The following is a 26,808-nucleotide window of genomic DNA, read 5'->3' on the forward strand; positions in this document are numbered from 1 at the left end:
CATGATTGCACGGACCACTGCTGTAACACAAAATCGCAACAACTTTTGCACATTTAGATGGAAAAGGGAAAAAATACAAAGAAAACCCTTGTTCTGGAGTAACATGCAACTTATAAAGTGTATAATTGAATATCGATGCAAAGATAAAAAAAGTGTACATCTCATATACATGATGCTATAATACAGGTCTTACATCCACTAACACAAATAAAATCAGACACTCTCCAGAGCAAAATGAAAACTCAATGGCTGGCCATCGGCTCTTCAATAGGAGAGCGAATATTTACTGTCAGTCTTTCAGACAAGAGATATGAACTGTTTGCAGAAGACTGAGCTCAACACACAAGACAAAAAACGTTATGGGACATTTTCGTCTCATTATTCTTTACCAATATCCAAAGTGAAACTGTTGAAGAGTGCTGCCTTTAAGGAGGTCTCTGTTAGTGCTACATAACAGCCAATTAAAACAAAGCACACAGTATCTTAAAGAACCAGTGTTAATCAGATAAGTAATTTCCAGTTGCCTGTCACTCCTACCACACAGCTGGAGGATTACCGTTCTCAAACGCTGAATTTCTACCTAAACACCTAAAAGCTGTCATTCACTGCTGTATTCGCAGTCACACAGTTAAATAAAATAAATAAACTGTACAAAACTTGGAATGTAGATAAGCAGAGGCACAATCTCCAGAAAGGGAATAAATTCAAAAATCAAACCACACCCTCTAAATACAAACCTCTGCCGTTTTAATAACTTAGTTCAGGCTCTGCTGTGAGGGGTTGCAGAAGGGCTTTTTGTTCAAATACATGTCATATGCTCCATTACAACAGTAAAAGGGTGCCAGAGGCAAATACCATGCTTTACCAGGCTGACCACTCCCCTCACTACTAACAGCAATAGAGGCAGATTATATTGGCCAAGGCTGGATTTGAGGCGAGACCATTCCAACTTGAACAGGCTAGGGTAATCCTCTACTGAAACTGCTGAAGAAATGGTTCAGATCTTTCCATATATTTTTTAAGGAAGACACAAGAAAGTCAGTTTTCTGAAACTAATTAAAGCTTCACTAACACACAACAGTTTGCACCTAACAGAGCACGTTAGAAGTATCTTTAAGCACTGCAATGAATAATTCACACATTTTAATCTGCACTTTGAGTGTTTTTTGGTATAGTACATAAGCCTAAATAGACTATTAGGCTGGTGTGGGGCCTGTCAACGCAAATGCTTATGTGCACCCCAACATGGGTGCACTTTAAATAGGAGTTCATCCGGATAGATCATTGAACTGCATCTGAATGCTAAAGTCCTGTTCTGTAGTAAAAATCTCTCAGTCACAGACTGATTAAATGATGAATACTGTGCAGCAGTTAGAATTCGAACAGCGTCCAGTCTGCACACGCAGTTCGGCTCATGTTCACTTAGATTCCTCAATTGTCCCTTTGCTGAGGTCTGTCATTTTGGGATATTTTACTTTCTTCTGGTCCAGTTCATTCTGCGCCCAAAGAAGCAGTTTCAGCAGCTTGGCCAGCTTGGGAGTGGACTCGCGATTTTCGTAATCCAGCACAGCTTGGTTGACTTCACTCCATACCTGAGAGGAAACCAAACAGGTGTGTCAATCTGTGGCAGAGCAATACAACAGAATGCACGTTCTCAATGTAAAACTTGCAAATAAAACCATTTCACTCCTCTCGCAACATTCAGCCCTAGGACAAAGAGGCATGGAACCAGAGGGGTATCCCGGTTTCATTCCGTATCCAAGATTGGCACCTGAATTCATCAGTTGTCAGAGGAACGTACGTGGAAAGTATTTTAACCCCTTGAGTGCTGGCCACGTTCAACGGACGTCGCGTGCACTACCTCGGTAGTGCCGCGCACGTCCGTTGAATGTCACGGCCCCACCCGCGCAATAGAACTTTCCACAACCGCGCGGAACGTTCAGCAGAGGGGTTAAGCAAATCTATATATCAATCTGTAAACAAACATTTTGCTCTCTACTTACACTGTGGAATGAAACTGAAACTTGTCGCCTTATGCTGAGACAGCAGCAAATTGTGTGACTACGCTGATATTTTACAGGTGGAGAGAGATCAATTAATATCAGGTGGTGAAACACTGAGGCAGAACAGAACGTGAGAGAGGGTTAAAATAATACTCATACAGGAGAGTGGAGCAACTAGGGTCAGCAAAGCAGAGAGAATGCATTATTGACAAACATACAAAGTCTGAAGAAATCTAGAGGCAGTAGGAGAAAAGAGAATGGCAATGACACGTATGGTGGGTATGCAGACTACATCCACGGGCTTGACTCTGCAAGACTGCAGGTAAGAACCACACAGGCACTTTTTTGGTACTTTACATCGCAGTGAATTACCACGCAGGTAAAGTATTTTTTAATGTCCTAATCATGTCAAAAATAAAAAGAGGGGGGGCTTAAGGAATATAGGATGGGTAAGGGAGGGAAGTTATTTATTTATTTATTTTTAAGTTTCAGGGGCGGTATGCAGTAAAGGAAATTAGGGGTATTTTAGGTTTCAGGAGAAGGTAGAGGTACGTTTTTTAGAGTTCTGGGGCAGGAAAAGGAAGGGGTTTTAGGGTTCAGAGGGAGGTAAAAGGAGCAAATAAGTTTTTCGGGGGCAGGGATGGGTAGAGGTAATAGGGTTTTAGGGTTCAGGGGAATGGAGAGGTGTACAGGAAGGTTGGAGTGAACCAAACAAAGTGGTGTTTGGAGGGCTACCCTTAAAAAAAAAAAAAAAAAATTATATATATATATATAAAATCACACAATAAAACTGCAATGCGGGGTAAAGTCCAGCATTGTAAAGTCCGATATTCGAACTGTAGGCAAGAGAGGTGCCTGTTCCCAAGGTGCAAATGCAGTTATAACAATCAAAGAAACAATTTTCCTTGGTGCTGCACAGCTAACTCAACCAAATTCTATAGCAGGACAGAAAGAGAGGATTAGGCTTGCCTTACTGCAAACAAGTGGTAGCAAGCATCAGTATACACATTTCCCAGCAACACCTGGGAATGAAACTGCAAGACATGTTAGATCTGGGGGTCTCTAGTTGGCAATGGTATACACTTTTGTCCAAATAGGGACCCTTACTTCTAAGTCAGGATAAAGGGATTACACTCCTAAATAACCCCTGCTCACCCCCTTGGTAGCTTGGCACGAGCAGACAGGCTTATCTCAGAGGCAGTGTGTTAAGCATTTGTGAATATACACAGTAATACAGTGAAAACACTACAGATGCACACAACACAGGTTTTATAAAAATAATTAATTATTCTTTATATAGACTTAACACAAGACCACAAACGACAAAAAATCCACAATACTGTACTTAAGATTGACTTAAAGATGCATGCGTAACGCAAAATGAACAAAAGGCTTGCAAAAGGGGAGATGCAACGGTTCCGTGACCCGGGGGAGATGATGGTCGCGCCTCAATGCTTGCGCAGAGTAGGGGATGCGTCGTGATCCTTACTGGTGCGGGGATGATACGTAGGTTCTCGGCTTGCGGTCCGGTTGAGATGCGCAAGATGGTGCCTCGATGCGATGCAACAATCCTGGTGCAATGCGAGAGGATGGCGTCCTTGATGCGACGAATATGCGTGGACGCCCTGGCAGCCTTGCGACGACTCTGTACTTTGGAGCCGCGACAGGCCCTGCGACACGCTGGTCCGGTGATGCGATGGCGATTCTCTCGATGGCGTCCCGATTCTCCAGTGATGCGACAGCAGGCAGCTTCGACGAAGACACGCTTCGTGGGAGACGCATCTCCGACGATCTCAGCTGCGGCAGCGTCACGCTTCTTGTTGCAACGCGCTTCCAGCTCCCAGCGACACAAAGGCTTCTGCAGTTAGAATTCCCAGCAAGGAAATTCAGGGGGGAGCTGGAGATGAAGTTCTTTTGTCCCTGAGACTTCAGCAGGAGGCAAGCACAAATTCAAGCCCTTGCAGAATATTCTGTAAGATGATGAAAGTCCTTAAAAAGTTCCTTCACCTTTTCCTTGGCAGTAAAGAAACCATTGCAGGCCAACCCAGCAAACAGCACACTGGCAGAGGGGCAGTGCAAAACTCATGCAGCTTCCTTGGTTCTTCTCCTTGGCAAAAGGTTTGTCTTGTTCCCAGAAGTGCTCTAAAGTTCTTGGGTCTGAGTCCCAGCATTGTGGAGGGAAAGCACAGCCCTGGAGCACTTTGTTGACATGATTCCTTCGCTTCTTTCACAGTACAGGGCAGAGACATCAGCCGCACCCCAGGGAGTGCAGCCAGCATTGTGGAGGAAAAGGCCCAGCCCTATTCATGTCCCAGGTGCAACTCCTCCCTCCTATCTAGCTGCAGATCTCCCTATTCACCACTGGGCTGACTCATTCTGTCTCCTGGAATCCTCCTGCCATGTCACTCAAACTCCAGACAAGGAATACACAACCTAGCAGAGGCAGGCTTTGGATAGTTAGGCAGGAAAATACCAATGGAAAGCCTGAGAGAGACTGTACAAGCTGCTTCTGTGGGTGGCACAACCAGTGCTGCAAGCCCACCAGCAGCATTTGATTTACAAGCCGTGAGCACACATGGTGCACTGTACTAGGGTCTGACAAGTACATCAAATAACCCAATCATGGAATCCCTAATACATCAATATAACATAGGGAGCAATTGCACTGTGGCACTGAATAGCAGTGGCACAGTGCCCAAAAGCATATAACCAGCAAAAACGTATCAAAAATAGAGGCAGCAATCAGACAAAATGGAAGGGAGACTCACGCCAATGATGTCAGGTCTAACACTACAGTAACTATGTTCATGAAACCACCAGATGTCGAACTCCGCCTCTTTCTTTGCTACTGAGGCACTAAATAAGTGTCTATTTTAGTTATAATGCTTAGATATTTATTGCTGATATTTGTAGTGTATTATGTGTGTGTTTGCATTCCTTCCCAGGTGGCGTGTAGAGTTTCATAAATGCACTGTCCTGTAGCACATCCGGCTGACAGACACTAGAGCCATTTATTTGCAGTTATCAGTGGCAAAGGCATCTCTCTACATGTCATCAAGCAAAGAAATGCAGTGACTGAATTCTTCGGGTTTGAAAGTAAACCCAGGGGGTACAGCGAAGAAAATGCAAACTCAGTTTTAGTTCTATTCATGAGGACTAGGGTGGCCATCTACTAAACTGAAGGTTGGATGGACATCCTTGAGCAGAGGACCTCAGTCACCATGGTGGAATACCCACACTGTAGTAGTCTATTACATACAAGTAAGACCCAAATAGGGAAGTTAGAAATAAACAGTGTCCCTGGCACAAGATTGGGGCAAACGTTTCCTTCAGCCTAAAATGGACACCAAGATGTTCATGTTTATAAGCAAAAATAATGAATATATGGGCTCAAGAAAAGGAATAGATTGCTCCTGCAAGAGTGTCAGGACAAACTCTTAGATATAGCTTGCCTTTCGGCAAAAATCATTGAGATGGCAACAAAAGATCATTCCCTTATGCACCCAGATGTGCTTTCAGGCTGGACCCAATGCAACCTTGTGCCTCCTGGGAGAATGTAAACTTTAAAAATAAAGGAAATTGGGATCATATGTTCTGGAAGAATACCTTCTGGAAAAATCTGTGGAACCCTCAACAGTTATTTTCAGTCAGTGGTATATGCTTTACCACTGCCGTACTAGCACTGGTAGCATCATCAAAGAGTCTTTTTGCCTCCACCAGGACGTAATGTCTCTGATCGAAGAGATTAGTTGACAAACCTGTGGCTTCATATCCACTGGTTGGAGCTCCTGGCCAGATCATGTTTGATTCAACGCCTGTCTTTGGACCAGGTCCACTCTTGTGTTCTCTTGAGGATGGACAACATAGCAGAGGGTCAGTAAATCAACTGATTGGAAGACACGAAATCCAGGATGCTAGTAGAGTTGGCCAAGAATTTTCCAATGTGTTGCCTCCTGGACAATTTCAGTAACTGCTATGAAAAGTGAACATGGCGGCAGATTAGAACTTGTGGTTCCTTAGAGACTCTGGTGACTAAATGTTGGATCAGCTTTATTTTCAATATTCCAGTGAGAGGCCTTTTTCTCAGGATCAGTTTGCATCAAGACGGAATGTTGAGCTTCCAGGTTTTTCAGTTCAAGGTTGCGCCTGGAAGTGGCAGCAACAGAAACTTTCTTGCAGACTTCCAGGACAGGGATTGAGGATTGATGCCTTTCCTCCAAGACCAGTGAGAGTGGACATGTTTTCTTGCCTAATGTGCTTGAAGGAGTCAGTGGTAGAGATCTCCAGAGTCCATGGGAGCAAGTGGCCCCATGCCACTTTAAGAGCCCATTTAACTGAGAAAACAGGGCATGCAGGTCATATTCTGCAATGGGAGAACTTACATATATTAGCACAATATATATGCAGGTTAAAAACAGATCTTACTAGTACATCATAATATTCATGGTAGATTAGGTCAGTCACTACCAATCCTGAAGAATTGCCACGGACTGATCCAAGCACATTAAGCAAGAAACATGCTGCTCTTAGGGTTTATTATTCCCTCTACCAGTACGCAGATTTAAAAAAAACTACTGCCACAAGTTTCCTTCAGCATAAAAGATTTTACATTAGGTACCCCATAGCCAATGTTAACATTACCATATTCTATCCAGAGCACAGTGAAGGGCATCACTCCACTGTATGGCTAACATCGGACAGAGGAAATAAAAGATCTCCGGCAAAGAACCCCCTAGAGGGGCCCACTAAACATTGCAGAACCCACCCAGAGAGAAGCACGGTCCAATGATGAAGCCTGCGTTCTTTATGCAACATGAGTAGTGCCAGGAACATAGTAAAGGCTTCTTTCCACTTAGATGGAGTAGTTGGTGAGCTGAGAGCAATGTGGATCCTGCAGGATTAGTGGTTTATGACATTCTGAACTTTGTCAGAGTTGGCCGAAAAAGGCACCAGAACAAGATCTATTGTACATTGAACTAGATCAAATTGGTCATGCAGGTTGTTATACGGCAGTTGAAAGGATGAAATCCCATCGAATGCACACTCCTAGAATGTAGAAGGTTAGACAAGCCATCCCATTGTAAGTATTAGGAACTGTGGAACCTTAAAGTGGTCCTATCTTTTCCAAGTTGGCATGACAATTAACTGGTGGTTCAAAAATAACGTTTCGCTAACCTCTATTTGTTGTGCTTCATAGGGTGTCGGAGTGTCTCATGTTCAGGCACTGGATATGGACTGGAAGGATTTTTACACCAGATTCAGCAACATTCACCCTTTGAAGAAAGACAAAGTCCAATACTCCGATCACCTATGCCACATTCCCGAAGCACCCCAGGTTGTCCTTAGTCAGGTGCGTGAAGCAGTAGCTGTATAATTAACTCCTATTAAGAGTGTGGCAGCTGTCCAACTTCTAATTTCTTTCTGAAAGTCGTTTAAGCCAATTTTGTCACCAACTCTGTCCCATTTGGGGGGGCTGTACTCTGCAGGAGATAAGGATGGGTACAGTATGTTTTGATGCACTCTTCCAAGGGCGCTATGCCCTCCCACATCCACCCCCCCCTACCCTTAAATCTGGCGGTAATGTTGGAGGCTATTTCAAATGCAGCATAGTGGCCAGCCGAGTCCACATTGAGATCTTTTGCTTCAATAAATTGGTAGTGGATATTGCATCAATAAAGGTAAGCTAAAAAAACAAATCCTCACCTCTTGTCCTGCCAAATAATTTAACATTTCCCGGCTAGCACAGTAAAAATTCACTTCCAAATCATGATTACAACAAAACACTGGAATCATTACTGTGTTCATCATGGAGGAGATTACTTTTCATCGCATTCAGGTCATGACAGGTGTTAGCAGTGAACCCGGTTACCAATCAAGTTTTCTTTCAATAAAAATTGACAAATTGGAGCATGAATCTGTGCATGGAGACAAACCCAAGTCTAGGATACCTCAGAAGGCGACTCATTCATTTGGGCACGGTTACAATATCAGATTAACATTCCGCATTGGCCCAGGTCATACACATTGGACACCCTCGGTTCAAATTAATTTTCAACCAAGTAATTGATGGTAGGTAACTGAAGTTCTAGGCTGAAGCTAAATAGTAGTGTAGCAGCTACTAATGTGATTTTGTTCATCAGTCTTTTTGCAGCATGAAAAATCGTAAACTGTTTACCTCTTGAACACCAACGTTTGTATAAACAATTTCACATAACTGGTAAACAGTTAGTTCATTTGATAAGTGGGTCGTTTGCAATTATAGATATTTAATTGGCACTGACCATTTCTAAAAAAATTTTTTTTTAAATCACCATGCAGATCCATAATTTTTTTTGTTTTAAACCAGAGATCTACATGTGCGAGCTTTCAGAAGCATGCACTATGTCAAAACACTGATAGAATGAGCAGGTTACTGGATTCAAGTGTAGAACATTCACATAAAGCTACGAACTGCATACTTCCCTGATAAACATATACTTTGCGCACTACGTTTGACTAACTTGAACATCGAGACCCGGATTCATTTTTACAGATTACACTTGATAAAAAAATATATATAATAGTAATAAAACACAACAGTGATTAAGAGAAGGAGTCTCAAGGCTCTTCCTCGACGGTTATGAAGGTACTTTACTTTCAAAATCTGTAAAAGTTTCCAAATACTGACTTCATAAAGTAATAAAAAATGGTAGTGCTAAACACAGAGGAGCGAAAGGCATAAATAACAAATAGTGTCTGAATGCAACGTCTAAACACAGCTTTCTGCCTAAAGACCACAAATTTAGATTAAATCTAACTTTAGACAGCTTTGCTGGAGCTTGCGAGCTGAGACTAAGGTGTGAATGCCACCCTGCAACTGCCACACCAATCCAAAGAGCAGGAAAGAAAACACAATAGGATACAAAATGCGGATTCCGAAGCATTACCTTTTGCCTCTGCATCATGTTCAGCAGGTCTCCAAACGGCGAATCTTCTGGATTATCAAAAGCAAGCAAGGCCAAGGTACGTTCCATCTCCGTCAGACACTCTCTGCTCTCCTCTCCCTGCTCCGCTAACTGTGTCTGGGCAAACTCCAAGGCTGCTTCAGTCTCTCTTTGGCGAATCAATTCAATCAAATGCTGTTGCTGTACAAGAAAAATTAGAAGGTGAAAACCAACAATTTATCACAAAGCAAGTTGCACTGTTCTTAGAAGTAAAGGCTCACATCAACTGGGATCCCACACAGCTTTTTTAAATAGCATATTACTCCCAGACATATTTTAGTAGCTACGCCATGCCATCTTAAGAAAGTGTACTAATTGTAGGGAAAATAACTTGAAAGGCTCAGCATACATAAATAACTCCCACTAGAACCTATTTATGGCTTGAGATTGATAACAACTGCCCAGAAACCAAATAGCCTCACATCAGTGTATTTACTTTGATGACCCACAGACCAAAGATCAAATGAATGTATGCTTAGTGGTATGCAGCGGACCTGTACACATAACTTTACAGTTTGTGACCTCTCCAGGTGGAGGGGCTTAACTACAATACACAGGATTAAGGACCCACCAAACAAAAAAGTACCTCTCAGCGGGTACATCTTGCAAGCTAAATGTACCAGATCATCATCAAGCCACTGTTACGCATGTTCATTAAACACCTGAATAAAGTGAGGCCTTCAGCTTCAAAAATAGAAACACTGCGAGTTACCAGACAACCCTCATGTGACAGTGCTGCGACTACTTTCGCTTAATATGGTTGAATGTCAAGAAAAATGGCTTTATTCAAATAAAAATTGCAAAAAACACAGTTGATGGACAGAATGTAGAACAATGTCATACATTCACCCCAGTACAAGGATCTGGGCCTAAATCCATAGTTTTTTTGCACTCCACACCACCCTGGGTTAGACACTGGCTATATGCAAATCAGCTCTGACCCTGTGCCTCATGGGAACAGTCCAGTCCGAACTACCAAGCCATGTCTTTCCCAGACCGGAATCAAGCATCCAAGGACCGGTTTCTGGCTATCAGACTTCATCAGCCTTGATAGCTTGACTCCAGTGGTGTGGAGAGCCTGGGACTCACGTCTGAGCATACCCAGCCAACTCGGGGTGAAAATTGCAAAAAACACAGTTGATGGACAGAATGTAGAACAATGTCATACATTCACCCCAGTACAAGGATCTGGGCCTAAATCCATCGTTTTTTTGCACTCCACTTCAAATAAATACACAAGTTAAAATATATGGGATTTGCTACAGGTTTGGAAACATTTCTTTCCTTCCCAGGTGTCCAATAAAAATACATAAACTAAGCCATTTATACCTGTGGCTGATAAGTTGATCGAAGCATACAGAGCAGGGGATATTTAAAGACATTAAATTAGTGAAATCACAACAAAATGGAAAATGTTGGAAGTCAATAAACCTTTGTTATTCAGAGTTTAAGAGGAATGTTATGGAAGAGCCGAGCGCGCAGCACGATGGCGGTCTGAAACCAAGCGCCAACTCGCACGGCACCTAAATCCTCAAACAGCCTGTAAATGGGAAGACCTATGAGCACACCAGCCTGATCCCGGAGAAAGTACCCGATTCAGTGCCAGTAGACAAGGCACAGGTATCAACAGTACTGTGCTGCCTTCACTGCAGGGTGTAAAATAGAACTGTGTGTACGAATCTAACTGCATAGTGTGTGCAGGTGAGAAATTACTTCACTCTCAATACTCCGACACAATAATAGTAAGTACTGTCGTCAGCTGCAACACAAAGCGGCAGAAAGATCATGGGGCAAAACAGAGGAGCGAGATAGTGCCCTGCAAACAATTTGCAAAAGAACACTTGTATACGTTGTTCACTCTAGATTCCTTCAGACCTCTTAATGCTGAAGTGAAAGCCAACCGTCGGGCTCCATTGCTATGGAGTCTACACTCAAGGAAGTTCTAAAAGCTGTGGATGGGGGGCGTGGCCAAGATGGCGGGGTGAGCGGTCGCACTCTCCGCGAGCTCCCGTAAACCTGGGTCCTTGAACCGCTAATCTCTGCAGATCTCCCCCCACAACGGCTAGAGATCTGCAACGGAAGTTGGGGTGCATCCAGCGACACTGCCCAGAGCACTGATCGACCCCGTGGCCGCAGCGGCGGAGCCCCAGGAGTGCGGCCGGAGGCAGAGACGGCGCGGTGAGACGGCCGGGAACCGAGGCCCGTGAGGGTCGCGATGACATAGAACCGAGCCGGGAGCGTCTTGGAGCGGTGCAGTCCGCCCAGCAGTGGAGGTCGAGCCCTGCTCGAATCTCGGGCGAGGCCCAGCAGTGTGGGAGCGCCCGGTGTCCGGGAGCGGCAGGATTGGAGCAAGAGCCTCGGCGTGGGCCGCTACGCAAAGCCGGGGACGCGGCCTATCAGCGGGACCCCAGCTACGAGAACCCCCCCCCCTGCATGCCGAGGTTCGAGTACGGGGGTGCGGAAACATTGGACGGATCACCCAACGCACCTGGGGACCCCTGACCCGCAGTGACGGAGCCCCGGGAGAGCAGCTGAGGGTAGCGGCGGCACTGGGGTGAGGCTGAGATTTGGCAGGAAGCGGTGGTCGAGGCCTGGGGCGGAGCGGATCGCCCTGCAGCGAGAACGTGACCCTGCCGCTGCCCCCGGTGGACTCTGCGGCGAACGAACAGTTGAGGGTGGGAAACAGACGAAGCGAGCACAGGGCCCAGCGTTGGACCTACACGCAGGGCTGAAGACGGGGCCTACCAGCAGCGCAGCCGCAGCCCCAGAGCGTGGCGGGAAGGCGACGGACCTCGCTGGGGGTGTAAGTGGGGGCACACAGCCGGGACGAAGAGGCCCACGAAGGACAGGCGGGCCCCGGGCACAACACCGGTACGCCACCGGGCGGACGCATCGGGCCCGGATCGACTGCACTCGGCGAGCCCAGCCCAGCGACGGTCGGCCTAGGGACAGCCGATCGCCGCGGCAGAGAACCCGGGAGTGAATCGGGCCCCATCATAACCGGGGATCCCCCGGATGAGTCCGCGACGTCGGCATATCTGGACTCGGTCACCCTCCCGTCCCTTACCCCTCCGCAGGCGAACATATGGAAAGGGACATTCAGATTGAGGAGGTGATCTCCGCCATCGCTAAACTCAAGCATGGCAAGGCTCCGGGACCGGACAGATATACGCCTCTCTTTTATAAAACATTCTGCGCGTCGCTGGCTCCGCTCCTCATCAGCTTATTTAACTCGTTCGCCGCCCCGGGGGCCATCCCGCCTGACCTTCTGAGGGCCTCTCTCACGGTCATTCCCAAACCGGGGAAGGACCGATCGCACTGCGGCTCCTACGAACCGATCTCTCTTTGAAACGTCGATCTTAAACTGTACCCCGGGATCCTCGCGGCCCGATTGGCCCCCCCACCTACCGGGACTTATAGACCCAGACCAGGCGGGATTTGTCCCAGGGCGACAGACGGTGGATAATACCAAGAGGATTGTCCACCTCATAGAGAAGGCCTCCCGAATCCCTGGCGAGAGGATGATGCTAGCGGTTGACGCCGAAAAGGCGTTTGACCGAGTCCACTGGCCCTATCTTGAACAAGTTCTAACGAAGGTGGGTATAGGAGAGAAATTTCGATCCATGATCCTCAATTGTTACAAGTTCCCGACCGCAGTGGTGCGGGTGAACGGTTACAATTCGCGGAGCTTCGACATTGAGAGGGGTACTAGACAGGGGTGCCCGCTTTCACCCCTGCTCTTCGCCCTCTATATGGAGCCCTTTGCCCAGCGGGTACGTACCAACCAGGCGGCGACGGGGGTGAGGTTCGGGGGCTTTATTCACACCATAAGCCTCTACGCGGATGATATTATATTGTCGTTGGATAAACCCCGGTCTGCTCTGCCGGCGTGCATTGACGAGCTGGACTCCTTTGCTGCGGTTGCAGGCTTTAGAATGAACATGGGGAAATCGGTGGCCCTTGACGTTTCCCTTGCACCGGCCACTAGATCTTACCTGCAGGGCAGGTTCCCAATGCTGTGGTCATCGGATTTCCTACCCTACTTGGGGATCCAGCTGGCTCCCACCCTGCCAGCCATGGTGACGGCCAACTACACCGCGCTGGGCAAGAAGATCCGGGAAGAGCTGGGGAGGTGGAATCGCGGCACCCTTTCCTGGTTGAGCATAATAGCGGTGGTAAAAATGACGATCCTGCCCCAGGTTCTGTACCTGTTCAGGGCTTTACCACTTCAACCGCCCACGGGGTGGATCCAGCAGACACAGGCAGATCTTTCGCGTTTTATTTGGAAGGGCAGGAAGCCCAGAATGCGCAGGACGCTTTCTATGTTGGCCCCTGAGGCTGGAGGACTTGGGATCCCGGATCTCCGCAAATATTTCCAAGCGGCTCAATTGCGATATCTCGTAGAATGGAGCAGGTGGGAATCGGATAAGCACTGGCTTTTCCAGGACCAGGCAGTGGCGGGACGCCCCCTGCAGGAGGTGCCGTTTCTGCGCCGACCTCATCGCCCCGCAAATTTATACGCCTCTTTCGTCACCAGGGTACCCCTGCGAGTCTGGGATGCCACCAACACCGTTCACAACCATACCACGTTCCCGTCCCCGCTTACACCACTGGTGGACAACCCGGACTTTACTCCGGGGATGGAGAGGGGTGCCATTACCCACTGGCGAGCGGCCGGGTGTCGGGCCCTGTGCCATTTGTATGGCCCAGAGAGGGTCATTCCCTTTCCGCATTTCCGACAGGTACACTCATTCCCGGAGTCTGAAAGACTCCGCTACATGCAGGTTCGCCACTGGGCATTACACCCGCAGGTGCGGGACGCGGCCGACAGGCAGCTGCTCCCGTATGAAAGGTGGCTCATGACGCGCAAGACAGATACGAAGTTAATTACGGACCTCTATAAACTTTTGCAACCACCTTCTTCTCATTTTTACAATCCTGGGAAGGAGCGTTGGGAACGGGAGCTGGGCAGGACGTTGAGCTATAAAGAATGGGAGCAGATATATTACATGGCACGGCATTCAGCTTACCACATGGGACTCACTGAAACACTCACAAATGTCTCTACCTATTGGTACTTTACGCCAGAACGGGTACATGAAATGGACCGGAGTAAGGACGGCGATTGCTGGAGGGGTTGCAAGCATGTGGGCACACTGACACACATTCTATGGGATTGTCCCGTTGCTGGAATCTTATTGGAAGGAAGTGCTAGATGAGGTAGACTCCCATTTCGACACTGAACTGTCGCGCTTCCCAGCATACATCCTATTGGGACTCCCGAACAGACTGATGTATCCACTCAAATCCCGCAGAGGCAGACAGATAGCCATAGCATTAGGCTCAGCGGTTCAAAACATTTTGCAACTCTGGCGCACTACCACACTTCCCTCTATCACGGGCTGGCTCCATAGATTGTGGCATATCCTGGGCATGGAGAAGCTGTCGCTCACAGTGGCGGGGGATATAGAGCAATTTGACGATCTCTGGCAGCCGTTTTAGTCCTTGCTAGTCACTGAATTCAGGGAACTCACCTGCCCCAAGTACCTCCGCCTCCTGCGGCTCACGGCACCTGCAGAACCGACCACTTGAGTAGACATAAGATTAATCTCTTTGGCCAAAAGTGACCTGGGTGGACGACATGGGACGGACCTGTGCACTGGACGAAGGGGGGGGGGGGGGGAGGCAAAGTTGTTCTATTATAGCAACGTTAAATGCTCTTAGTTGTCGCTGCAGACTGGTCTGCGGCCGGTCTATCCTTTTGTAGATGCAACGTCGAGAATGTGGCCCCAGCTGCAGTGACCTAATACCTCATAGGCTTTGTATGTTTGTTGATTTGTGTTGCATCAATAAAAATACTTTAAACCTAAAAGCTGTGGATGGTACCAGGTCGATTCTGGAACACAAAATTGATCACTAAATGTGGATTTCAATTGTCGATAGAAGGATGTCAGGAAAGAGAGTGGGGGGCAACTGAACATGGCCTAAAAGTAATAAGTAAAGTTGGAAAACAGGTCTTAACATTTACATATGATAAATAATACGAGTTTCAGAGAGCCGAAAAAACGGAGGGGCATTCTCATAAAAATAACATTCAATTTGTTGGATTTCCTGAGCAGACAAAAGACCAGAGTGTGGAACTGTTCGTTAAAAGTTGAATTCGGAAGTAATAAGTCTTCAGAAGCTTTTGACCTTTCTTTTCTAGATGAGGACACATGCGGTCCCCAGACATTGTCCATCACCACCACCCGGAGACTCCACCGATGGCAAGAAATGTTTAACTATAGAAATAGGGATGCAATGTGCAAGATAATCGGATTGTTCAAAAGGTATGCAAGTGTAACAAGGTGTAGCAAATCCAGGGACCTCCGAAGAAATGACCGAGTAATCAATCCTGCATTTGAACATCGAAAGGTCAACAGACTATACTGATCTAGATCATCTTTGATCTCAGCTTACACTGAGTGAGAGACAACAAGCCTCTTCCTTCTTGGGAAAGGTATTATCTTGGAATAGCAATGGATTGAGTGAAAAAATGAAATGGGAAACATTTATCCAATGTTTGCACAGAAACACACCCTACTAGTTCAAGAAGCCCAATAAATAGATATGGAATGTCACTTTATTTGACAATACATATACATTCTACTCACTCATGCTGGCTATGCCAGAGGTTCAAATAGAGTGGTCATTCGCACATGAATGGTAACTAGTAGTTTCTTGGGGCTATGCCGCAGTGCCTGGTTCATGGTACATCGGACCACTCCACAACAGTAGTATCTTTTTTGCGAAGGTAAAAAAGATACACAAGACATTTGAAAATTAGATGCATGGGTCCTGATAGGCAGATCCACTGCTAAGCAAATAAATAGGACGGCCAATCCATACTTTGAAGATAATAGAGGGGCAGTCTTCAATGTTGTGATCCTGCTCCAGGCCACGTATGCATGGTCATATAAAAAGAAAAGAAAACTCAATAAAAATAAGAGACCAACCAAGTAAGGAGGTAGAAACAGGGATTATTTCATTTGTCAGAACTCTTGAAATAGTCAACCTTAGTACTAACATAAAATTACAACACTTGCATGATGAATACAAAACAACTATAAGAGACAGCTAGGAGTCGGCACTGGGAGATCACGAGAAGGATTGTTAATTTGGCAATAAAGCAGGGTAGCCATAAGCATGGCTTAGAAAGCAGAAGGTCGTAAAATAGGTGGGTCCAATTATTATTTAAAAACTGCAGCGGATCTCCAATGATTGGTTAGAAGGCTATGGTGTTGAGTGTTTAGATACTATTATGAAGCCTTGTATCATTCCCATTCACAGATTGCAGACAAAAAAAATGCATGTTTTCTGTCATAGGATAAAACATTGCAACTAAAGCAAAATTGGACTACTGAAGAAACAGCTACAGTGATGTGTGTAAACTGCAATCAAGAAAGGCCATAAACTAGAATGATTTGCCTAGAGAGGTATGCAGCACTATCGAGCACACTATGCCAGGAGCTTTATCACTTACTTGGAACCATGACAAAAGAATGCATTAAGTCACCAGACTTATGTCATACATTATTGTGGTAATGTACCATGACATAAAACTAAAAAGGCAAACATTCCTCTTTACGGTCAATTTTGCTTCTTGAAAAGAAAAAAAAAAAACCTTGGCAATAGTGCTTGCAAACTACCTAATTCAACCCTACAGCCTGCATTTACGCACGCACCAGAGCAGACAGGTTTCACACAACATAGATCAATCAGGAGTAACCTACGATGCTTACTTAATAGTATGGACTAGGCCAAAATACTAGGCGGACCATTGGTAATTTGGTCATTGGATGCTGAGAGTGTTTGATGCCACCAAGGGGCGCTTTTGTGCTTTTAGAGCGATTGCCCAGGGCCTAATCCTCCTATTGTGGATCCCTTTGTTATTTATAATTAAAGCTCCCCGCTTTTTGTCTTTTTTTTTTTACATTTCCATCTGTATATATCCATATTTATTTTTGGGCCATCTTATTGCCATTTATCCGTATTTATTTGGTGTTTTGAGAATAAACGGTCACAAAATGGTATATATCCACATTTAACTGATAAACATGTATTTATACTTACAGCCAGTCAAGTTTTAGCAAATTAAGCAACCAAATAGAACACTACACCCACACATAAATATAGCATTATATAAAAATCTATGTTAACTAATGCCTGTATTTAAGGAAATTTCATCCGGTTTTGTTTTTTTAGCTCCCCAGGCTTTCTATCTGCTCAGCTGTTAACCTGGAATTCATTAAGGACAGCATGGAGAGTCAATCACAAGGAGCACAATTTTCTGTATTTATCCGCTTTAAAAAAATAAATACAGACATTGTTACAGATAAACACAGACGGAAAACAATCAGTAAAAAGTCAAAACTGGGACCCGTAATTATGATTTAGGCTACTAAAAAACTCCTAGGCCAGTCTTCTACAAGTAGTTTGTGAGCTACTGGTACCTCTCTAGCTACCTGAAAGTAGCTCTCCCGTGTGCAGCCCAGCCTACTAATATAAAAGCCTTTTCTTGGTTGAATTCATACATGTATACAAAAATTGAAAAGTGTGTATTTGAGATGAAAATGTATGTCTTTTCAGAATTCATAAGAGTATGTTTGCAGAAAAATGGCTTAAATATATTCTAAAACGTATACTAGCGTGAAAACATGTTGCAATAGGAAGACTTATTACTCAAATTATTAACTATATGGTGTTGGGGGCATTGCGGCTATGGCGGTTATATATTACCCACATGCTGGCAAGTTAGCTTAATGAACTGAGCTAATCACTACTGACAATCTTGCATTGGGTGGCCACTAATGTACTCTTGACATTATCTAAAAAGTGTTCCTAACGCAATCAATTGTAAACAAATAGCAATTACTAAAAATGGAGAGTGACAGAAGTAGTAAATGCAATAAAAATTCTGTTTTAATGGTGGGAATTATGTTCAAGATTCCTCATATGACAATCTCATTAGAATACATAGGTGCTGCAGGTGGAGACAGTGCAAAAGCGACCAAGATAGTGTGGAGAAATATATATATATATATATATACAGTGCACAACTCTCAAAAAGAAACATGCAATATCCAAAAAAGTAATCAACCAACAGGATATAGGTCTAGGAACTGAGCATAGGCAAAAGCAAAGTCACAATATTAGTTTCGTTTTTAAATGTATAATGCTTAACAGCTACCCAAAAAGGGTTTCCCTGCGCAGAATGAATGAACAAGTCGTTAGTATCAAGTCAGTTCTACCCTAGGACAATGATTTTTAAATGGCCTTCATAAGGATAAAAGTAGCTACCTGGCCTTAAGTGTAAAAACTCTCCGCAGAGAAGACTTGAGGCGGGTAGTAGGACCATCAGGATCAAACAATCAAGGTGTCTGCATGAAGCAGATTCACAGAATATAGAGAAAGCAATGCTGCTCGCCTTAATTATAACTGATACTTTCAATCAATATATGCGGCACTAGGGAGTGAATCCAAATACCCAAAGTTACGGAAACCAAAGCCACTACTTACCTTTCAAGTGCCCGCACCCCGCTGTGAATGCAGAGACGATACTGGGTCACGTGACTCTTTTCTACATAGTCGTTGTTTACAATGTTGTTTGCAATGGATTGCCTTAGAAACACTATTTTGATAAGGTCTTGATTATCCTCGTTCCTTGGGTTTACCCTTTTTTGTTTACTGCACTAATGTCATCTTGTCTGATATGGTCACTGTTATCCTACCAATAATATTAGTAGCTTGGGATGATTTTTGTAGAAAGTAATAAGCTTTTATTACAGAAAAGGTTGGAGATCCTGGTCTCATACGAAATAATGACGCCATTGCTTTGTAAACAAGGGGAAATATGTATACAGATTATGCGGTGGTGGTTAAAGTTATGCAAATACTAGTTCTTCAATATTTTTTAACAAGTGCTTTCAGTGATGATAAAGTATTTAAAAAGTAATAAAAATGAGCAACAGACATTGGGCCTTACCTGCAGATGAAAGTACAAGTATCTGTTTGTGTCTAGCAGCTCCGGGTGAAGGCTATTGATTAGTGCAATAGCTTCTTGGATCTGGCCTTTGAGGATCATCTCTCGAATCTTTATTCTTTCATCAAGTGTCTCCAAATCAACACTGGGCTCAATGCCAGACTCCATGCGGAATTTCTCTGCAGCCTCTTTAAAGCCCTCTACAAGAAAATTTCACAAGGGGGTAATGAAAAAATTGTTGTGATGCCAAATTATATGACTTAACTTCATACACTTAATCCTGGCCTACCATTTAATATACTGGTATCGCAGAACATTCAAGATACTAATGACTAAATCTGAAAATGTCAGCACATTCCAAACAGGTTATTTTCACCTTCAAACCTGTAATTAGCAGTTTTGACATAGGTGGCAAGTGACAGCATGAATCATAGAGCTAATGGAGTTACGAGTTAGGACCTGGCTATTTAGGCGCAGTTCCAACTGAAACTATTTTCAGCTATACCAAAGGTGTGAACGAAGCACAGAGATTGAAGGGAGCTCCATTTATGAACGTTGACTGACAGCAAGCAATGAAGATATATTCACAAACAAAAAACTGAACTTTCAGAACTTTTAAATGACGTGTTGTGAGGCACTAGAAGAAAGGTGATGACTAAGTTCTAACAACAATTTGAAACATACTTCATCTCTACCTCTGAGAACATTTATTTTCTTACAAGCTCAGCTGATGAGCACAGGAAAATCCCATTCAGAATCATCCACAAATCGAGATATAAATCATCAGAGTCGCTGGCCCTATCACTAATGGATGAAACATATTTAAGTCAGCAGGGCAATTACCCCCCAGCCCTGCTTAGATTGCTGATTTTCCTTAGAGAGACGGGCAAAGAGTTCCAACATCGAGGTGCCAAGCATCGAAAAGAGCGACCTCCAATTCGAGCCCGCCTGGTGGAAGGAACAGAAGCCATAGCCAAAGAAGCAGAACTCAAAGCTCTAGAAGGTACATAGAAGGCCAGACGCCTCCTAATATATCTGGCCCCTACATGATGGAGCGCCTTAAAGGCAAGAGTCAGTGCCTTAAAAGTAATCAGTCTTGAGACAGGAAGCCAGTGAAGCTTTTTAAGCAGCTCCGATGCACTCGCCCTACGCTCAAGGCCATAAATGGCCCTAGCGGCGGAGTTCTGCACTAGCTGAAGACGCGCAAGAAGAAATTTCGGCAGTCCAAGATAGAGCACATTCGCATAATCCAGGTGTGAGCCTATCAAGGACTGCACAGTAGTCTTTCTATGCTCCAGGGACAGAATCGGAAGGAATTTTCTTAGCATTTTCAAAATGCCAAAGCATTTCCCTGTAAGCTCGCGAATCTGAGGCCCAAAGGAGAGGCCATCATCTATCTGGAACCCGAGGTTCTTTGCCTTGGAAGAGGCTTCTGCCAGAGGATACATGTCAGGGGTCCACCAGGCCTTCCATCTAGGATCAGGGGAGCAGCCAAAGAAAAGCAGTTCCGATTTGTCGGAGTTACATTTCAGACTATGCTGTTTAAACCAGTCAAAGACCGCCCCCAGACAGCCTCTGATCCGCATACCATCAAAGTCAGAGCCCTTTGTGCAAGTAAAGATGAGCTGGGTGTCATCAGCGTAGGATACGATCTGGGCACCAAACGACTCCGCCACTGCCGCCAGAGGGGCCATATAGATGTTGAAGAGGGTGGGGCTTAAGATGGAACCCTGATGGACCCCCACCTCCAATGGCGGCATGTCGGCAGAGAAAGGAGGCGACAAGACCGTTTGCATCTCACAGTGCAAACACAGGGTTAATCAGAAACTCCTTGGTCGCTAGACCTCAATGTGCAGGAAGGCAGATGACGATGTAGTTTATCCTTTAAGTAGAGAGGGGCAAAACAGATCTAAACAGGATGCGCTTGCAGACAGGGAGCCAATGGACATCTCTCAGCACAGAAGAGGAGGAGTCCGACGGGACATTACACACCAAGCGGGCAACCGTATTTTATAACACGTGGAGTTTAGACAGTAAGGTATCGTTGCCTGCCATGATCAGCGCATTACTGTAGTCTAGGTGGCTTATAACCAGAGTCTGAGCCAGTGTTTTCCTGGCAGAGGACAGAAGCTAAGGAAAGACCTTCTTCAGAAGTCTGTCGCAAAACAGGTGCCACAAGTAGCAACAATATGGTTCTTCCTGGAAAGTTCCAGGTCCATTTTTGATGCCTAGATTTGTATGGTGTGACATGGCAAAGGTGTTGCACCCAATTCCACTAGCCACCATCTGGAAGTCCAGAGGTACTGAGCTTTTCCAAATAGTAAGATCTCAGGTTTTGAACTAAATCAACTGGAGACAATTTGTAGTCATCCAGTAATTCCCTGTGTTCTTTTGCTAATCTTATTCAAGTGATTCAAGCGCAACAGTAAGTAACTACTCCCTAAATGTAGAATTACTGACTAAAAGGGGGAAAAAATACAGTGCTAGTATGCTTTTTCCTGCTCCATGTTTGAAATTGTGTTAGGAGTCCCTGAGAAACATTCATATAAGGCCATTTTCATTTATTGAAGAAATAAAAGAAAATAAAGGGTAGCTTGGGAAAAGCAAAACAGGATTAGGAGTTTAGAGCATGTGGAGTCTGAAGCCTGAATATCAGAGCGAAAAGTGTCCCAAAGGTTTGAGTAAGGCAACTCTTACCAATCTATGCTGCTGTTTAGAACTCACATTTTCAAAATATCACTATCCATAATATAACACCATGCTTAAGCCAAAAAACATCCACTTTGGAAAACTGCATCTTAAACTTGGTTTTCAATTCCACTGCCCACAAGCTTGAGATCGTACACTACTGATTCCACAATACAGTACTGTGCAGTGTATGCACATGAAACAAACTGTAGTTCAAGTCATTTCACAACCATAAAGGCCACCCCTTTTAAAGTAATAGAAAATATTTTTTACTACAGCTTTGCGTTTCATGATGCTGTAGGTACGAGTATTGTCACTGTCCAACCCAATGTACTGCCAACTGATCATGGAAAAATACAAGCATTGATCCTGCCATAAACTAAGTGATCACCTTCATGGAAGGTTTATTAGCTCACTGAATTATTTAAGCAGCTAAACAAAGTGGTAAGAATGCATTACTCACCCATACCTGTAACAAGATAGTTCATGATGAGTCGGTTCATGTCTGCTCTCTGGATGTGCAAGTTGTTCAGTTTCTCCATCCATTCATCTTTAGTGATCTCATCAGGCTTTTCTGCATAACTCATTATGAATCGTCTGTACAAAACCAAAGGAAAGTAAAGGGCAATAGCACGGTGTATGTCAACAAACAAAAAGTCCAACTGCACTTTATTACATTTGACATCAGAATGTATCATATCTGTGACCCCCAAATACAAAATTTGTTTTACTTGATATATTAATTATGGAGTAAAAGAACACCCGTCAAAGCATGCTGCAGTCTTAATTTCTTAAAATTCTAAAATGGGGCTAGGTGGGAAAAAAAAATCCTCATCACTGGAAAACTACAGGGAGGCTATTATGGTCTTCGATGACGTTCAAGATGATACTTGCCTACTTGATCAATTTAACAGACAATAGGAGCCCGAAGAATAATAAGCAAAAAATAAATAAATAAATTTGATTACAACTATGGTTCTCTTACATGAGCCCTATTTTCTCGCAATTTGAGGAGGCACCCAGAGGAGTTATTTGCTACTTTAAAACTTTCCACTGTTTAAACTAAAGCAAAAACAACAATTGACAGACAGAATGCAGAACAATGTCATACATTCACCACAGTAGAGATCTGGGCCTAAATCCATCGTTTTTTTTGCTCACCATGCCATTCCAGTTTGGACCCAGCCATGAGCCTTGACCCTGTGCCCAATGGGAACAGTACAGCCTGAGCTGCCAGGTCCGGTCCTCCCTGAACTTGAAACAAGCATCCTAGGACCAGTTTAGGGCTTTCAGCCCTCATCAGCCAGGATTTAGGCCCAGCTCACTGTACTGGGGTGAATGTATGACATTTTTCTGCATTCTGTCCATCAATTGTTCTTTTTGCATTTGTCACCCTCAGTGGTGCGGGTATGCCCAAATGTGGGACCCGAGCTCTCCATGCCACTCGAATCAAGCTATCGAGGACTAATAAGGGCTGTTAGCCCAAAACTGGTCCCGAGATGCTTGTTCCCGGTACAGGGAAGACATGGGTTGGCGGTTCGTGCCTGTTCCCATGAGGCACAGGGTCAAGAAGGATTTGCATATAGCGGTGTCTGAACTGGGGTGGCGGAGTGAGCTAAAGAATGATGATGGATTCAACCCAGATCTGTGACTGGGGGTGAGCGTTTGAAAAGTTTCAGCACTTCGTCCATCATTTCCTTTTGTTTGCACTGTTTAAACTTGTCTGCACTAGAAGTGAAAATAGTCTTGTCTTCTGGATTACAGATCATCCTACTACTACAGACTGCAACTAAAGAATTGTGTGAATTTTAAAGTAGTATATAACTCCTCTAGGTGCCTCCTCAAATTGCGAGAAAATTGGGCCCCTGTAAGAGAACCATAGTTGTAATCAAATTTTTGTTTTGCTTGTTATTCTTCGGGCTCCTATTGTCTGTTAACTCGATCAAATGATGTGTTCTTTAGAAGCATATAAGACACTCCTCGACTTTGAGATAACAAGAAATATGCTAAATAAAATATTACTTGAACCTGACAGGAATCCTCTGAAACAGAATGCATGGCAGACCTGAGACTCTCCAACGTACACGTTGCCGGGATACTATAAACCGCTGCCTAGAACAGTCACATCAAAAACACAGGCTGTAATCGCCCTGTCAAGTGGATAAGCTCAGGCTGGCAACAACACTTAAAATAGATGCAGCGCTCCAGAGGCCATGATGCAAGCTTTTTATTTTTAAATCAAAAAGCAGCCACTAAGAAATGCACTCTGGGATGCAACTACAGTACAAATAATGTATGTAACCCATCAATAATACATTGCTTGATAAAGACTGTGCAGGAGGAACAGCCGTGACAATGGTTAAAGTTCTCTCTAAGCTAACCCTTGCCCCTAGTCCCTTCTGTAATCAGCATGTGGGCGGGTAACGCATACAACCTACATGCACCAATGAAATATTCAAGAGAACAAATGAGCGGTATCGTATTGGCCAATTTATGAAGGGGAAAAAAAATCAAGAGACACCCAAGTGGCAGGTCCCACTCGACCATTCTGAATTAAATTCAAGTTTATGGGGTAGGTAAAATATTACCCATAACAAGTGCATGTTAACCGTTTTAAGTTAAAGTGTGCTGTAAGTACATCGGCCTGATGCATTGTTATGGGGAAGGGGTTAGGTACTTTGTGCAAAGCCCGATACAGCTCACTGCAGGTGACCTGTTTGCAGGGGGGTCGTAGGTGAAGGCCAACCAGAAATCCTGAGACACACCTCCCTAAAGGCGACCACTGAATTGCGATTGATTGCTTGCGATCTACTACTTAGCGGCCAAGACCTGGAATTCTCTCCCCACCCACCTCCGCCTTACACAGAACCACCTCTCCTTCAGAAAACAACTAAAAACTTGGATATTCGATAAATAAATTACCCCCCCTCCCTCAAGCGCCTTGAGTCCCTCTGGGTGAGTAGTGCGCTATACAAATGTTAAACTTGAACTTGAACTATTGATGTTTCATGGCTTTAGTGATCGATTAATAGCGTGTATTCAATATTTGGTTAATAAATGGTTTGTTTTGATTAGGACGAAGGCGAGTGACTCTCGAGATCTTGGAAAAAATGCATCAGTGCAGGATGCCAAAATAATTATGTTTGACCTGATCGGAGTGGCTGTTTTTCGATTACCAAAATCTTCTCCATCTATGAATCGCAGTACTGTTATGTAATCAGTAGGAGTTGTAGTGCGATGAGGAGGGTAGCGTGTTTATAGTGAATGTGTCACTTAAAAAGCACCTCCAAGTCAGCCATGAGGACTAACCACGACAATACTCGTAACAGTACATAATAGCCGGCACCCTTTAAGTACCGTACTTCACGACTGAACACTTTGTTCAAGTTCCCACTACATCACAGAAGTAGCAGGGCTGGGAAACAGTGTTGTTTACGTCTGTACAATATCCCTGCCGAAGCTAGACTTTCCCACCAAGGGGGTTTTCATTTTAATGTAAACACCTAAAATCATAAACCTGTAGTAGTAAACACACTACAAATTCTGTAACCTCTACCCATGTCCTCACAAAATTAAAATGCGGCGTTCTCAAAACGACGGCGCTAAAGTCCAGGGCTAATAGATTTAAGGCGTGCTGCAGGGACGATCATCAATACAAATGCCGACATGGCCAACTCAAGGTACCATCCTCCCGATGTCCGTTCAATACTACTAAACCGGGAATACAAACAAAGTCCGTTATCGGCTGCGCTTACAAACAATCAACACAGAACTAGGAGAAAGCGATATATGAGAAAAAAAAGTATTTATCTCAAACCACAGGGAAGGGTGACTCAGTGCGTGCTGAAATGAAGCAGTCGCGCTCCAGCCCCGAGCTGCCGGTTGTGAGGAGCGCAAGATGTAGCTCACAGCCAGCAGCGGAGCCGCACTGCACTCGTAGCCCCGCCGACAGGCAGCGAAGGCCTAGAGAAAATTTGCACCGCGGAGCTGGGCCGCTCAGGCGGTGAGCGGCGGAGGCCTGCAAACACAGAAGTACTTACAGCAGCGTCGGCGGCTTCAGAGGGCGGGGCGGGCGCAGCAGGGCGGAAGAGAACCAAGCACCGGGCGAAGAGTCGCAAAGGCCGGGACGCGCCGGAAACAGCGCAGGAAGTGACGCGCACGTCAAACAAGTACAGACCGAGTGGCTCAAACGAGGCGGATGGTGCCACAGAACCTGCAGCTCTGTTGACATGGACTGAAGGCAACGTCAATGACGAGCCCACGCGCATGCGCAGCTCTATTCACGCGCGTCACCTGCGTCTGTGCTTGGATGTCGATGGTTCTGCCACCCTAATAGAAGCGGAGTGGCCAGTGGCCTTGTGCTCTTTTTAGACCTTATAGAGCAGATGGAGTGTGCGGGAAGCCGGGAACTACCAGTACAACTAGTTTCTCAGCATGATGCTTAGCAGGAAGGAAGAGGAACTAATTTCCCCCCACCAGCATTAATTAGGTGCATGTACTTATTTATTTATTTATTTATTGAGTTTTACATAGCGCTGGCAGAGGTATCAGAGCGCTTTACATGAGGAAGAAACATTGTTTCAGAACATGGTTACAAAGTTACATCAGTTACTGGAGCGTAGTTACAGGAAAAACATGAGTACAAAAGCATAGAATAACATTTTTAATGTTAATGATAACATGTTATTCACACTGCACCCAAGAAATATAGATTTAAAGCCATGTAATTAAGAGGTGTTATATTACAGAAATGTAATGATGCTCAAATTCCCAACCTTGTATTTATATAGCGCCTGCTACACCTGAGAAGCGACAAACCAATTTTCAACAAGTAGCACGCTACTATGAAACCCAAAAGGATAAGTGTTGTATTAGTATATGGAATATTAATGAATTTGAGCAGTGGACGTGAGCCCGTTAGTTGGATTGCGAGGATAATGGAGGTATATAAGAGGGAAGAGTCTGGAAAGTGTTTATTGGGGGATCAACGTAGTAGAAGTCAGGGCTTTAAATGGTCTGGGTCTCACCAGTGCTGAGCATCGGCAGTTTTTTAAAGTTGGCCACTAAACTGGTCTCTCGGGCTCTGTTTTGTGCCCTGGCACAGGCGGTCCGT

The 26,808-nt window shown here is 44.7% G+C and overlaps 1 protein-coding gene across 2 annotated transcripts; it reads right to left on the minus strand.

Moving 5' to 3' along the window:
* Window positions 1–91: 91 nt before the first annotated feature.
* On the minus strand, window positions 92–25,896 carry GID8 (GID complex subunit 8 homolog). 2 transcript variants are annotated; one of them, XM_078651615.1, is made up of 5 exons: window positions 25,736–25,896; window positions 22,159–22,292; window positions 19,011–19,207; window positions 8,930–9,127; window positions 92–1,592 (listed from the first exon to the last, which is right to left on the minus strand). In XM_078651615.1, the coding sequence occupies exons 2-5, from the start codon at window positions 22,280–22,282 to the stop codon at window positions 1,419–1,421; spliced, it is 693 nt and encodes a 230-aa protein (XP_078507741.1). In that variant the 5' UTR covers window positions 22,283–22,292; window positions 25,736–25,896; the 3' UTR covers window positions 92–1,418. The 2 variants fall into 2 exon arrangements, with proteins under 2 accessions (XP_078507741.1, XP_078507742.1); XM_078651616.1 differs by having other exon boundaries at window positions 22,165–22,292; window positions 25,736–25,893.
* Window positions 25,897–26,808: the final 912 nt, after the last annotated feature.

Source organism: Lissotriton helveticus, chromosome 7, assembly GCF_964261635.1.
Source record: "Lissotriton helveticus chromosome 7, aLisHel1.1, whole genome shotgun sequence".
NCBI classification, from domain to species: Eukaryota; Metazoa; Chordata; class Amphibia; order Caudata; family Salamandridae; genus Lissotriton; species Lissotriton helveticus.